The sequence below is a fragment of the Muntiacus reevesi genome, chromosome 6, assembly GCF_963930625.1.
Source record: "Muntiacus reevesi chromosome 6, mMunRee1.1, whole genome shotgun sequence".
NCBI lineage: Eukaryota > Metazoa > Chordata > Mammalia > Artiodactyla > Cervidae > Muntiacus > Muntiacus reevesi.
Window position 1 is genome coordinate 14,755,818 of NC_089254.1, and position 15,839 is coordinate 14,771,656.

General features: G+C 42.4%; 1 protein-coding gene across 1 annotated transcript in view; it reads right to left on the minus strand.

The window, feature by feature from the left end:
• The window catches only part of COL28A1 (collagen type XXVIII alpha 1 chain), a 183,145-nt gene that overhangs the window by 65,140 nt on the left and 102,166 nt on the right, over positions 1 to 15,839 (minus strand). Inside the window, exons 26-27 of the mRNA XM_065938605.1 lie at positions 7,984 to 8,052; positions 5,388 to 5,456 (exon numbers count right to left, since the gene is read on the minus strand). Of these exons, the coding sequence (XP_065794677.1) occupies positions 5,388 to 5,456; positions 7,984 to 8,052 (138 nt within the window). The remainder of the gene's footprint in view (positions 1 to 5,387; positions 5,457 to 7,983; positions 8,053 to 15,839) is intronic.

The window sequence follows — 15,839 nt, forward strand, 5'->3', positions numbered from 1 at the left end:
TTCCTGAAGCAACAGCATACTTCAGAATAATATGTAACTTTACATTTTCCATCTTTCCTAAAAACTGGTTACATTTTGCCTGGCAGCAATTGCCAGCTCTTTAATGAACCCTGGGTTCCTCTTCTTCCCGGGCACACAGTTTACACCACCTTTCTGTGAGACTAGCTCTTGCCGATAAAACGTGGGCCAAGGTGCTGTGTGTCACCTCTTGGCCAAGACTTTTAGGAAGCAGGTGTGCCTCTTCCACACCCTCCCCTTCCTGCTTGCTGAGGGTAAATGGTAAAGAGACCCCTCCGATGGAGAAAACATAAATGGAATTTGAGATTCTCTGAAATTCTATGTGGAAGGAAATTGTCCACCAATGAGGAACACTCCCTTTGGCATGCCACGTGAACAAAAACCTCCATTGTGTTTCACCCATTATATGTTTGGTGGTCTTTTTGGTACACATGCCAGGCCTACCCTAATTAATGCAATCAATGTTTTAGGTTTAAGAACATTAAATCATATGAATGTCAGAATCTGGGCCTTCATCCTAGAAAATACAAGAGGGACAAGTAGAAAGGGAGGGAAAGCAGGAAGAAATTATAATGTGAATAACTCCAACCATTTACTGCATGTGTAACCATGCGTTGAACCTTGTTTTAAACACATTACACGTACGGTCTCATTTAATTTCATTTCCTTTCTGCTTCATTTCCTGTAACAACTTTAGAAAATAGTACTATTATTATCCCCATTATTTAGATGTGGAAACTGAGGCAAGAGGTGTAATACTCAGGAAACCACGATTCAGATCAGTTGATTCCATAGCCCAGGCTCTGATTGAGTAACCACTACTGCATACTAGGCATTTTGTACAATTTTATCTTCACAACACCTTGCAAAATAGGTTTTATTATCCCCATTTTAAAGATGAGTAAGCTTTAAGGTTCCTCAAAGATAAAAAGCTTATACAACTAGACAGATTCAGGCCAAGGTCGTATTTGGCTCTCAAGCTCATTCTGTTTCTGTCAGACCCTTAAGGTCAGAATCTAGATAGAGCGGTGAGGTCACTGGGCCTCAGTTTCCCTCCACTTCTGGGCCCCAGGAGTCTCGGGGGTTGACGTGTTAGCTCTGTGACCATGGAACCACTATAGTCATCACACTTTGTCAGCTTTGGAGATATTGAGATTTCCACCCCGTAGTGTTCACCATATTCCCCCGGCACGTCATCAAGGCCATTTGGTCACACTTGATAACAAACTGGCAAGGCCTGAAATATTAGTCAGCCCATCTTTGGCCACAGCCTAACTACAGGGTGTATTTCCTCAGTCGATGAGAGATCAGTCATGTTCAGGCCTCAGTGGAGAATGGAAACCAGTGGCATAGAGGCCCATTCATTTAGTGAATAAAGGATTTATGCACAGCTGAAGTCATAGTCTAGTCCACAGCTCTGTCTTGGAAATTCCTAAAGTCATAGAGGACCACCAGGAATCCTATTTTTATAAAGACCTCCTGATTCACTGAGGAAAAACATTCTCTGGGCATGTCAGGGCTGACTGGGACCCAAGGACTGACTTGAACAAAGGTGGAGAGAGGGCATGACTCCTGAGTAGAAATGCAGAGTGGAGGCCAGTCATTTCTGTCTGTCCTCATCCTTGGTGTCTTCACCTTGATGACCCACCCTCTCAGTCGCTCTCTTGGCCCCTCCAGGGCTAGTTGACACATCAAGCCGTTCCTCAAGACCAAGCCCCATCCTTTCTCCCCTCCTGACTTAACTGAGGACTACTGCTGCTCTGACGTAACGGCAGAAAGTGATCAGTGCTGGGGGCTCACGGTGGGACAGCACAGTGGCATCATGTAACCCGCGAATATGATGTGAACCTGAAGGGCCAAGGCCACCGAGAGGCCAGAAAGCCAGTGTCTCATATTCATGCAGACGATCAGCAGATGTTTGTGGTTGAGAGAAAGGACTGGGGCCCCGGAGGAGCTGGAGCTCACCTCCTCCTCCACTCCACGCCTGCAGCGTGGAGCCAGCCAGGCCGCAGCGGGGACTGCAGAGCCATGGTGGGAGCTGACTGTGGGGCCCCGGGGGAGTGAGCCCATCATGTTCTCCCGGGTTCCCACAGCAGCGGGCTTGGGTGGTCCCAGAGCCCTGGGAGGGGCAGCAGGAGAGGGTGCCCGGAAGCTCATGTTTTCCACACTGAGAATTGGAAGATTACACAGAGGTATGGGAGGGGGCACCCTCACACTCCTTCTGGTCATGCCCATCCCTTCTGTAGATGGCAGACAGAAGGGGTCTTGGATAAATACCTGCCTGATCATGTCACCCTGCTTTGACTTTCAGTCACTCTAGGCCTGACACCAGACTCATTACTGTGGCCTACAGGACTCTTGCCTAACCCTGTAAACCCATTCATTTCACTGTGCCACCCCCGCTAGACTCTCTGGAGCTCAAAAAGTGATCATTTGATGTCTCTAGTCATGAAATTAAAAGACACTTACTCTTTGGAAGGAAAGTTATGATCAACCTAGATAGCATATTAAAAAGCAGAGACATTACTTTGCCAACAAAGGTCTGTCTAGTCAAGGCTATGGTTTTTCCAGTGGTCATGTATGGATGTGAGAGTTGGACTGTGAAGAAGGCTGAGCACCAAAGAATTGATGCTTTTGAACTATGGTGTTGGAGAAGACTCTTGAGAGTCCCGTGGACTGCAAGGAGATCCAGCCAGTCCATCCTAAAGGAGATCAGTCCTGGGTGTTCATTGGAAGGACTGATGCTGAAGCTGAAACTCCAATACTTTGCTCACCTGATGCAAAGGGTTGACTCAATGGAAAAGACCCTGATGCTGGGAAGGACTGGGGACAGGAGGAGAAGGGGACGACAGAGGATGAGATGGCTGGATGGCATCACCAACTCTATGGACAAGAGTTTGAGTAAACTCCGGGAGTTGGTGATGGACAGGGAGGCCTGGCGTGCTGTGATTCATGGGGTGGCAAAGAGTCGGACACGACTGAGTGACTGAACTGAACTGAAACCCCATGAGGACAAACTTCACATCTTTTCACTCATCATTTTATACTGCACTTAGCCTATGTGTCTGACATAGATGGTGCCCAATCAGTGTTGGTTGGTTGGTTGAATGCATGTGCACTCAGTTGCTCAGTTGTGTCCAACTCTATTTCCTCATGGACTGCAGCCCGCCAGACTCCTCTGTCCATGGGATTCTCCAGGCAACAATACTGGAGTAGGTTGCACGCATGCACTCCTGCAAGGGATCTTCCTGACCCAGGGATCAAACCCATGTCTCCTACGTCTCCTTCATTGGCAGATGAGTTCTTTGCCACTAGTGCCAGCAGGGAGCCCCTGGTTGGTTAAATAACTGAATGTAAAGCCAGTATTCTAGGGACTAAGTTGGAGCAAATCATTTCTGTGATTGCAGCCTGAGCCCCTTATTTTCCCCATGGTTGGGATGAGATCGAGAGACAGGGTACAAATCGGGCCCTGATGTGAAAATTTAATAACAAGGACTTCCATCAGAGTCTCTTGAACAGACAGGCCAACAGAAGCAGATTTTACTGATTCAAATAGTTTTTTAGAAAGGGGTGTGAAATAGATTCAAAAAATGAACATAAGAAATGAAATTTCGCTAAGTATGGAGCCTTAAAATGACTCGGAGGAACACCACCAATTTGATTTCTCAGTTCTCTCCCTTTTGAAGGGATGGTACGAGCCAGGCTCAGAAAAATGGGGTGGGCATCCTGAGAGAAATGTTTGCCCTGCTGCCAGCAGGCTGGCAGTTATGTCTAGAGGAGGCTTGTGAGGCCGCCTGGTCCAGGCTCACTGCCAGCAGCATCAGGCCCCAACCCTCCGTGGAGGAGAAACTTCTCTCACTTCTGATAGGACTGGATACGTGGCAGTGTTCATTTTGGTTCTTTCCTTATGATGGTAGTTTTCCCAGCACAGTTTCACCCAGGAGGGACTTTGAACATGGCCTGACCTGGGAGGCACAAGGAAGGCCAGGACACCAGGTGAGTCAGAACTGATGAGGACCAGTTACGCACAACTCAAGAGGCCCCTTTGTTAATAAGGAAGTAGTTCCCAGATAACAAAGGGGAAAAGCTGGCGGAGAATTTAACACGGCAGTGATAACCAACTCATAGCACACGTGAACTGAGCCAATCGTGTGTTCACTGCTCCAGCAAACTCATAAATTCAAAACCATCTTTTAACTGTAGAACTTAGAAGATGAAGTGTGGGAGATGCCGTTTACAAGGAAGCAGGCTTCGGCTGGGTTGCCCAGTGCGTGTATGCTACTGGTGATGTTAGCTGGCCTTTGCTTGGGTACTCGGCCCTACAGATGGACAACTGTTACGTAAAAGACCTGCGGTGGAAGCCCTAGATGTTGCATGATAGATTGGAAGGTTTAACACGGATTCAAATGAGTTTTGCTCTTGACAGAACTCACTCTTAACACAGGAGTAGGTGGTTTAATTTCAACACAGGATTTTTCACATGTATTATCTTCAGCTCCTACTGTCTCCCATTTACCAAGAAATTCTGCCACCCAAAAATGAGTTTGTCTTGAACGTTTCCACTTTTTTAGAGTCAAATCAGTTACCCACGAGGGAATTACTCTGTTTTGAAGCTTAACCACTGTAGTTTATTTGGGGGGAAACAAATAGAATGAGAGTGAACCGGTGAAAAATAAATGCATAAATCAACACATTAAAAGAGGGAACTGTTTAAATTACACAGTAGCCTGTAGATGCCAAATTCTGTCTACTGGGGCGGGGAGACCCTGGGAGTCCCATCTCACCAGATAGGCCTGTTGTGGCAGAGACAGAAATCAAGCAGAATGCAGTGGTTGTAAACACTAGTAGCACAGAGTTGGGCTTCTCACCTGGATGCTCAGGAGAATCACATGGGCAGCTCTTAAACCCACAGGACTCAAACTCTGCCCCCAGAGATTCAGATGTCCTTCTTCGGGGTAAGACAGCAGCATTATTCAAAACCTTCCCGGGTGATTCCACTGTGAGCTAAAACTGGAAACTTGGGCATCCCTGGGCTACGAATGGAGGCTGCAGGTGAGGAAGGTGAAGGGAGCACATGCAGTGGGGGCACAGACTCCCCGCTCAGCTCAGAAACCGACAGAACTGCAAACCACCGTAACCGTTCAGTTTCTCTCCAAGCTACTTATGGAACGTTACGCATTTGTGGAGCAAGTGTACTTATCCCATGTTTCCACTTTCGGACGATGCTTCTAAATACCGGATGTGATTTTAACTGCTGAGCTTACATTAAGTCCATTTCTTAATAGCCGTCTTTTGTATTATCCACAACCTCTTCTCCCCCTCGCCCTAGTGCGTTGAGAGGCGACCCTTGCACAATTCCACTCACTTACTTTGATTCCTTGTAATCCATAGCCAGGGGAGCCAGGAGGGCCAGGCAAGCCTTTCTGCCCAATGTCACCCTATTAGAAGACACAGAGAAATTGGAGAGAAGGGTAAGGAGATTTAGAAACAAGCAACAGATTACTGCTCTTAGCTTCATTCTCACTTCAGTCTTTCCATGTTGATATAAAGCGGGGTTCTTCCAAAAATTTTAAACCACACAATCCTTTCAAACATTTTTACATTTAATCCAGCTATAAAGCGATAAGGCAGAACTGCTGCATGGAAGCAGGAGTGTTGGCCCCATAGCCTTGCCCGCTTGGGCTCCTCCTGCTGCCCTAAACACCAGGCGTTCAAACAGGGCTCACACGTAATTCTAGGTAGCCTTTACTATTTTGCACCATTTCAATACAGCATATTAATTCATGGGGGTTGAAGTTAAAGATTCAGCAGGTTTCCTTGTTAGCTCAGTGGTAAAGAGTCTGCCTGCCAATGCAGGAAGATCCCTGGGTCAGGAAGAAGCCCTGGAAAAGGAATGGCAACGTGCTCCAGTATTCTTTCCTGGGGAATCCCATGGACAAAGGAGCCTGGCAGGCTATACAGTCCACGGGGTCACAAAAAGTTGGACACGACTGAGTGACTATCACTTTCACTTTACTATGTTGCACAATTTCAATATAGCACGTTAATTCACAGAGTTTGCAGTTAAAGACTCAGTACCTATTGACATGCATCAGAGTTGAACTTTTAAGAAAATATGTAAGTGAAGCAAAAAGTATGTCAGTTCCCATTGTATGTTCCTTACAGCATAAGCTGACCCCATGTTTCTTGAGAAGAGAGCTCTGTGGTCAAGTAAGATTGGGAAATGTTTACACCATGGATGTGCCTCTCCTTATAGATCCCTGGGGCAGGTGAATATTAAAGTAATATTAATTAAAATTAAAATTAACTAATTTAAATTAAATTAATAAAATTAATAATTTTAAATAATTAATTGAAATTAATGTTAATTAATATTAATGGAGCTTTAATATTAACGCCTCTAAGAAATTCCACATAGAAAGATTAGTTTAACTTTGTTTATCCCAGAAGTTCCCTAATTAGCATTTTGGTGAAACAAACTTTCAGGAATCCTGAGTTCATCAAAGTTACTGTGTAGGTCAGTCTTTTCCTTTCCACTATGGGAAAAATTACTTTACTTTTTTCTGATTACAAGAAGAACTTATTGGGGATAAAGTAAAAATAGTAGTGAAAATTACAATGAAAAAAAAAATCAACCCATCATTCCATCACCCAGTGATAACAACTACTAATATCTCAGAGGGATCTCCATCCATTTAAAGGGATCTGTATGGTGAAGAAATAGCCCACTGTCACAATGGAGTTGATGGACAAAAAAAGGGTAAACCCAGAATCTTGGTAACTCTAGGATCCTCAGTCAAATCTTTGATTCACAAAGCTCTCTCTCTTTCCTCTCTGAAAATAGAATTCTAATTCACTTCTGTGCATTTTGGCTATGAATATACCTGTCTGTAGTTTGATTTGTGATGGGTGGCTCACTGAAACCTGTTTTCCCTATGAATATGCCTGATATTTCTTTGTTATTGTTAAGTCATTAAGTCGTGTCCAACTCTCTGCAACCCCGTGGACTGTAGCCCACCGGGCTCCTCTGTCCATGGGATTTCCCAGGCAAGAATACTGGAGTGGGTTGCCATTCTCTTCTCCAGGGGATCTTCCTGACCCACAGATCAAACCCGTGTCTCCTGCATTGCAGGCAGATTCTTTACTGCTGAGCCACCTGGGAAGTGGTATTTCCTTACCTGCCTCTTTGAACAAATCAAAGGAATATTTGTTGAGCAAATGAGTGAGCAATTAAAACAGGGCTCCTCAACCCCAGCATAATTAACATTTTGAGCTGGATGATTCTTCACTATGGAAGGCTGTCCTGTGCATCCCAGGCGTCAATCCACTAGATGCCAGGAGCCCTCCTTCCCCAGCGGGACCTGCTGCCCAGAATGATTCCAGACACTGCCAAAGGTCCCCCTGGTGGAGAGGGGAGGACAAAATCTCCCTCACTGAAAAACACTGGATTAAAGGAATAGAAGGATAAATAATCACCAAATTGGAGGTGACAAAAGGAAGAGAAGGAGAGTGAAAGCAAAGGGAGCCAAAGGAAGTTCCTCTCGGCTTCTACAGGGATGACAAATTAGACTCTTGCACTGGGGCCCTGATGGAGTAGACTGCACACAGGACACAACAGATCCACCACCTGTTACAAGGTGACCTGAGGCCCCTCTGGCCAAAGTAAATCCATGCTTCTTAATGTTAGCACAGCCTCTAAGGAACCTGGGAATATTTTGAGCACTTTGCAATCACTTTTTAAAGAGGCACTAACTTTCTAATTTCTTTGGGAGGAAGCAAATAACTTTATATACTTAAATGTTCTATTTTACTGAAAGTTCACCTGATAATGAACATGTAAGGCTCTTCATCAGTATCAAGAAAAAATAAGTCAACATGATGTGAGAACTTCCTGTGCATTTAATGTGCCCTTGGTCATCTGGATGATACCTGACCCTCACCCAGAGCACAGACCTGCGGACTCACCTTTGGCCCTGGGGTTCCTATGCCCCGAGGCCCAGCGGGGCCTGGAGGGCCTCTGACACCAGGATCTCCCTGAAAAAACACAATGAATGACAAGTTGTTGATTTAGGAAAATGCTGTGTACCATATTTCATGTAAAATTTCATATGATAATATTTCCTATGAATTTTCATATTCAGAAATACACTTTAAAATCCCAAACCCTTGAATTTGACTAAGATAATAATCTTTTCTTCCAGATCATTTTTCTATATTTGATCAACAGAGTGTTATCTCTCTTTGTTTTCATTTCTTATTGCCATTTATCAAACCAGCTGATCGGGGTTTATTTCAAAGCAATCAAGTTAATTAGCTTCTTGGCAACCTTAATATATACTTTTTGGAACTCGCTTCTTGGGATTTTGGAGAAGTAATTACTGCCATTGTGAAGACAGGGAGAAAGAAGAGACAAGAATAATAATTTTTTAAAAAGCATTAAAAGTTATAACCTTTCTGAACTAGCTGTTCTTACATTTTTACGCAACAGTGATTATGCTACTTGGGCTCGAGATTGGCTTTAGGACACTCCTTCCTCTAGAGTGGCTGTGAGTACACAGTGGGTTCTCTCAAGGTTTCAGATTCATCAAAGCATGACAGTTTCATAATAGGCAACCACCACCAGAAACAGGCTTCCCCGGTGGCTCAGTGGTAAAGGATCTGCCCTCCAGTGCAGCAGACCTGGGTTCAGTCTCTGGGTCGGGAAGATCCCCTGAAGGAGGACATGGCAACCCACTCCAGTTTTCTTGCCTGGGAAATCCCATAGAGGAGCCTGGCGGGCTACAGTCCATGGGGTTCGCAAAGAGTCAGACACGACTTAGCAACTAAACAGCAACAACAATCACCAGAAAGGTGGTGGGGTCTGACTGGGGTGGTGCAGGTGGTTAGATCTATTTGAGGTGTGAATAGGGAAGAGGAGGAGAAACGACGACCTCTTCATTAATCACGCTCAGCGTCCCCAATAGTGTGTTCTGCATGTTTTTATATGATACTTGGTATAACTTAGTATTCACAAAAATCTTTTTGACCACTAACTTCCCTAACTTCTCTGAACCTTCGTAAATTCATCAGACACATAGAAAATCGTATCTACCTTTCATGGAAATGACAATGAAGGCAGACACAAAATGCCGTGCTTCTATCACCTTGTCTAGCATACAACAGGCACTTGGTAATTGATAACTCCCCACCCCACCCGTTGTTTTTAAAGAAGGAACTGAAGTTTGCCCAAAGCTGCACGGCTATTGCGAGGCAGGACTGGGAGGATGTGGAGAAACAGAATCTGTGTTTGCTGCTGGTACAGCTGCTTTGGAAAATAGTTTGGCAGTTTCTTTAAAAGTTCAACATAATTTTACCATTTGATCTAGTAATCTCACTCCTAGGTATATACCCAAAGAAAGTGAAAACATATGTCTACACAGAGACTTAACATATGAATGCTCTTAGCAGAATTATTCATAGTAGCCCCAAACTGGGAACAACCAGAATGTCCATCAACTGGATAGACAAAATGTGATATATTCAGCAGTTAAAAGGAATGAACAATAGCTGCACACAACAATATAGATGAGCCTCAAAAACTATTCTTAATGAAAAAAATCAAATACGTGAGACTACATATTGTTTGAGTCCGTGTATATGAAATGTCCAGAAAAGGCATATCTATAGAGACAGAAAGTAAGTCAGTGGTTTCCTGGGGCCTAGAATAGGAGCACGGAAGGAGGATTAACTATAAATGGACATGCGAGATCTTGTTGGGGGATGAAGATGTCCTAAAACTGATTTGTGATGATGGCTATATAACTTGGTAAATGTACTAAAAAATCATTCAATCATACACTTAAAGTAGGTAAATCCTATGACATATAAAATATGCCTCAATAAAGTTATAAAGAAAGAAAGCTTCAAACCAGTCTTTGAACCTAGACTCCCAAGCTCTTTGCCCTAGGTTCTGTTTTGTACACGTCCTAATTAGGAGCTAAATAACCAGCTTTTCAACAATTCAAAAATCACAGATTATAAGAAATGATTACATTGTTTATCTAGAAAAACATCCCATCTTTTATTTAGCGTCACTTTCTACTTACAAACCTTAAAATATTTCTATAGAAAACAAGGCCTAAAAAATGGGGAAAACCTTTAAACTTTATTACTGAGTTAGTTCTTTTATTCCCTACTTTTTAATTACAGTTTTCCCTTTTGCTTGCAGGCAACTTTTATGATTCTGGTCTTCTACCTCCATCTCTTCCACGTAGTCCTTAGCTGCTTTTGAGACCACAGATACTAGTTCTGTCTTTAATACCTCTCTACTTCTGATTCCCAACTTTTAATGACCCGAAGTTTCTCCGAATTTAAATGATCATGCCTGTCATCAAGAGCTCCAAGTAGAGAATATGACCTTGTCCTGTATTATACACATTTCTATTATCTCTTCTTTCTTGTGTACCTCTGAAATACCTTTAAAAGGGATATCTATAAATTCACCAAGTAAGGGTCTCCAGTGACACCTAACCAGTTCACACACTTGCTCCTTTTTCTCTTCTATTCAGCTCCCATGACCTTCATCCTTTAGGAATGTCTGACGGTTAAATGCAATAGAACAGCTGCCCCTAAGAACACCTTATTGCCCTCTGTATATCTGAACCTTAGCCAGGGAGCTTTAACAACGTGGTCCGTGTCACCTGTGGTACTCAGTGTTTACCTCAAACAAGCTGTCCATCTTTTTTTCTGTATAACTGTTGACATATAGCTATGTTTTATCTATCAGAGTAGTCTTTTGTAATCTCTTGATCTATGTAAATATACTTGATATATGCTTTTATGGATCTGATAAACTAAATCAAGTCTTAACACATTCTGTAGGTATTAGAGTTGGTCAGTAACATATTTTAGGGTAGTTTCTTGGTGTTCATGGACCAAATTCTCAATAGATGGGAATAACAAGCCCTTAATGAGCTGTGTAAATCCATATAGACCATGTCTCTCTGCTCTGGTGGGGTCTTAGAAATGTATCCTGCCTTTTGTTCCACAGCATCTGTCCATGCTAGCCTACACCACCAGGTGAAAGTGCTTAAGAGGACTGTAGTCAGGACTCATTTCACTCCTGGAGAGCCCCAAAGGTACCCAAGAGGTGCATGTTCTATGATATTTTTAGATATGTAGTTTTATTGTCAGTGGATAGAGAGACATCCACAAGTAAGAAGACTTACAACAGGTACTTGCAGAGCTGGACTTAGCTTCCCACGCAGGAGCTGAGGTTATTGGAGCCTGCAGAGGGAGCTCTTGCATTAGGAGATAATGAACAGACCTGAAAGTTAATCCCGAAGTTGCCATTTGTAACTACAGCCATCAATTTCATAAATTTACAAGTCCTACCCCTCCCTTGTCATCTCAACTCCCTCAAAAAAGAATAACTGTTTAGAATGCCTTCAGCTTCATCTTGGCCCACAAAAGGATTCTAGATGGGGGATACTCCTTTTAATTTCATAGAAAATGGTCAAATTTAGGACTTTCTGCAGTGCTTCCAAGAGTGAACTTAGCAAATGATTCAGTAATGGTTTCACCTAAACCATAACCTTGCAGAGTGGTTAATTTCAACCACTTTAAAATCATGCATAATTTTATGATGGTCCTAGTAATCATTCATTAAACTTTTTATATTTTAAAAGGAAGAAAAAGAAGAAAGAGAAAGCAAAAGTACTATCACATGCATTTTCCCTTTGGCAAATATTTTCTTTGGTTAATATTAAAACAATTATAGTTACTTTTTAATAAAATCTATAATAATTAAAATTTATTTTTCTCATGTGTAATGTACTTTTTATTCAATATCTTATCTGAACATCATTACTGTATTCTACACATAAGGAAACTGAGGCTAAAGAGAATATAGAATTTGCCAAAAACCATACAGCTGGAAGCAATTCCAACCCAGGTCTGACTCCAGAGTCCATCTTCTAAATGATGGTGACTAGAGCCAGAGGCCGGAGAAGGTAATGGCAATCCACTCCAATACTCTTGCCTGGAGAATCCCATGGATGGAGGAGCCTGGTGGGCTAGAGTCCATGGGGTCGCTAAGAGTCAGACACGACTGAGCGACTTCACTTTCACTTTTCACTTTCATGCATTGGAGAAGGAAATGGCAACCCACTCCAGTGTTCTTGCCTGGAGAATCCCAGGGACAGAGGAGCCTGTTGGGCTGCCGTCTATGGGGTCCCACAGAGTCGGACACGATTGACATGACTTAGCAGCAGCAGCAGACCCAGAGGCAATGTGCTGACTTCTCCCCAGACCTGTTTCCAGCTGCTATTTAATGCAAAGACCATGGCTATGTGGCTGTGAAAGTCCTTTGCCTATACTGAGTCAATCATACTCTCTCAAAAAGAAGAAAAAAAAATCTCGATTTTAAGATTTCCAAGAGGTCCACACAGCCCACACAAGCACCCAGCTGTCCCAGGCTTCCCTTTCCCTCACCCTCTTTTGCCATCCCTCAGTTCTGTGGTTTTCCCCAGTATTTCAATTGGTCTCTTCCCAGATCCCCTACTTACACAAATGCTTACTCTCTATTTTTCTATACTGCAATACACTTCATTTGGCACAGTAATGTGCACTCGGGCTAGTACTATTTCTACTAATACTTGTGTGTTAGAATTCATAAAAACATTTTATAGACATGATTCCATTCACTTTGCAGAATAACCCTGTGAACTAGGCTTATATTCCCAAGTGACAGATGAGGAGGCTAAGTCTAAGGGAGATTAAATGACTTACTAAGGTCACAGAGTTCATAAGTAGCAAGGATTTCATGTGGGACAGTGATAAGGAGACATTCGTTATATCTTTTATGTTCTATAAGATTTAAGTACAATATCTGAGACTTAGAGACAATCTTAGAGACAAAACAGTCCATTAGACTGTCTCCACCTTCACATATTAATAAAGCTCTAATCACCATTTCTCCCTTTGTGCCAATTTAATTGTCTGTCACTCTTTGAGAGGCTGTGGAAGTAGGTTGAGGTTGTTTTTAAAGTGATTTCAAAAAAAATAAAATAAAATAAAGTGATTTCATGCTTTTCTACTTTAGGGGCAATAAAAAGAAAATTGAATTCACTCTGAAAAGAATTAGCCTCTCAAGGATTTTCCCCAAAAAATGGTCCTCTGAAGAGTCCACTAAATGAAAACAAAAGATGATTGAGTTTTAAAATAAGGTAGAAGGAATCAAAGTGATGATGAGCAGTTGCTTAATGTTTCTTTTTATCTGGCTTTTAAAGAAAATTAACATATATCTACTGAGGCTCCAATTACCACAAACATAAGCAACACTCTGGAATGAATTATGTAATGAGTTTGTGACTCCTAAATACCTCACTTATGGTTGCCAGGATGTCAATGGAAATTTTAGAGGCGTTCTTCTAAGCTTATGGACTGACAACCCAGTTATTGATAATGTGAATTAATTATTGACGGGGCCATTGTCAAACAACTCGATCACTTTCCCCTGACACCCTTTAATAATGAAAAGGGAGACAGTAACAATGACCAGCACAATTCTCAAGTGGATGGGAAAACAAGAAGGTGTTAGAAAACAAGATTCAAGTCACTATCACATTTCTTGTAGTGTGTTTCCCCAGCTTTAAATGTCAAAGCATTTAAAATAATTTCAGTTCTCTCAAATCAGTTTCTCTCCTAGAACTTTCTTTTATTACAGTATAATTGGTTTACAATGTTGTGTTAGCTTCTGCTGTGAAACAAAGTGAATCACCTACATGTATACATATACCCCTCCCTCTTCAGCCTTCCTCCCACTCCCCCACCCCTAGAATTTCAGTATTCGCTACAAAGCAACAGCATTTTAAAGTCTGTGATAACTTAAAATTTGCTGTAGGATCTAGCGGGGATTTGTTGTTGATGGTTTCTTCATTTTCTCAAAATCAACTCATCAAAGATGAGCAAATTATTTCCCTGTGCCAAGAATTTCACTGGAGAGGGAGAGCCTTCTTATTTAGTTAAGTTAGAAACCTTGAAAATAGAAATGTTGACAGTGCCTTTAATGTCAGAGAGAAGGCTCTCTTGTGCTGACATTCAATATAATTTTCCACTAGGGGAAAATCCCTGCATGATTAAAAATAAAAAATGTGTTGATGGTGACATGGGTGTTGAATGTTAAGAGGATAAAATGCGCGTCCTTCAGGCTGAAGGGAAAGTATGTATGCGCTCCTGGGAAGAGAAATGCAGAGCTAGGAAAAGAGTGAGGAAAAACAAAAGTTATAACTGAAAATGGTAAGGTAAACGCGATTATGGCTCTGTTTGCAGAGATCATGCATAGAACTGAATTGAGGAGTAACCTTGGAAAGTCACCTAGTCAAGTGATCTTTTCTGACATCTAGAGGTCAAACTGCCTGGTATTTAAACTTGATATGGCTCTGGCTTTAATTAGTCCCATTTTTGAGCTGATTGCCCTGCCTGTAGCAATTTTGCAGTCATATTATAAACGGTGGGTTTCTTCAACTCCAATTTGGAATCACGGACACTTCGTATCACTATCATTACGGCTGTATCCCAGGTCAGCCCTCCTTGTCAGACAAGGTTCAAAATGGAGCTCCTTGTCCAGTCCACGTCCGCTGATGGAATCCACAAATTCCTAGTACATCTCTGCGTGAATCGCTTCTCTGTTCCACCTCTGCCTGTTGGTGGTATGCACATATGTGAGCCATTGCAGAGAACAGAGAGGCGATTCAGACGCTGGGAACATTTTTAGAATAATGATACTCAGTGGAATTTCACATAGACTTGCATTTTAATTTATGAGTATGGGTCACTTTTGTCAAATAAAGCATGTGTTTACAATACCCAAACATTTAAAGCTCTGGAAAACATTGAACTCTTTGGGGTTTGGGTTTATGCCTCTGCTGAATGTTTACATGATTTAAGTTTTGACAATGGAAAAGCTAGAATGGAAAGAGAGACCACCTAACTGTACCCTAAACAGTGCCGAGGTAGTCGGAAAATGGACAGTATTGAAGATTGAGCATCTGTAGATCAGGACAAGTCATTCCACCTGCTCTGACTTATTAATTCACCTAGTTTTCCATTCATTCACCCATATTTATAGTCTCCCTCTGACACTCAAAATAGCATCAACACTGTGCAGATTGTAAAGGGGCAAGTCGTTCAGCCTCTTTGGCTCTTGATTTCCTTATCTATAAAATAAGAGAGTTCTTAAAAATTCCATGATAGTCTGGAAATATTTAGGTCACACATAATATTTAGGTAGTATACAATTATAACATATAACAACAACCACCCAACAAGTCTTTTCTGCCCAGACTTGATTCCAAACACTTGATGGTTAAAAGATCCCTTAAGAACTCCCCAAACCAGGTTAAAGGTTCTTTTTGCAAGAACTAGCCTCAGTTATACTGCTCCAAAGCTTTGGGGAAGGCCATGGCTTTCTCTTTGATGAACCGGCACAGGGATGGGGGCTGAAGGAGCTGAGAGATGCCTGATGCAATGCCCCTGCCCTTCTGAGCCCAGGAGATCCACTCCTCATAGTGCTCTTCCAGGAGGCCAAGAACAAACTCACACCCTCAGAGATTGACATCTGAGGCCTCAGCCTCAGCCCTGGGTGATTCACCAGCCTACAGGGGTGAAACATACAGAAGCAAAGAATTATCTGGGCTTCTCAAAAGATAATACAGTTTATAGACCGAGAGTCCCCAGATCACAAAGGGTCCTCTTTGTCTCTTGTGTGCATGCTTGAGGAGTGAGTGAAAAGTTGCTCAGTCATGTCTGACTCTTTGTGACCCCATGAATATATAGTTCAT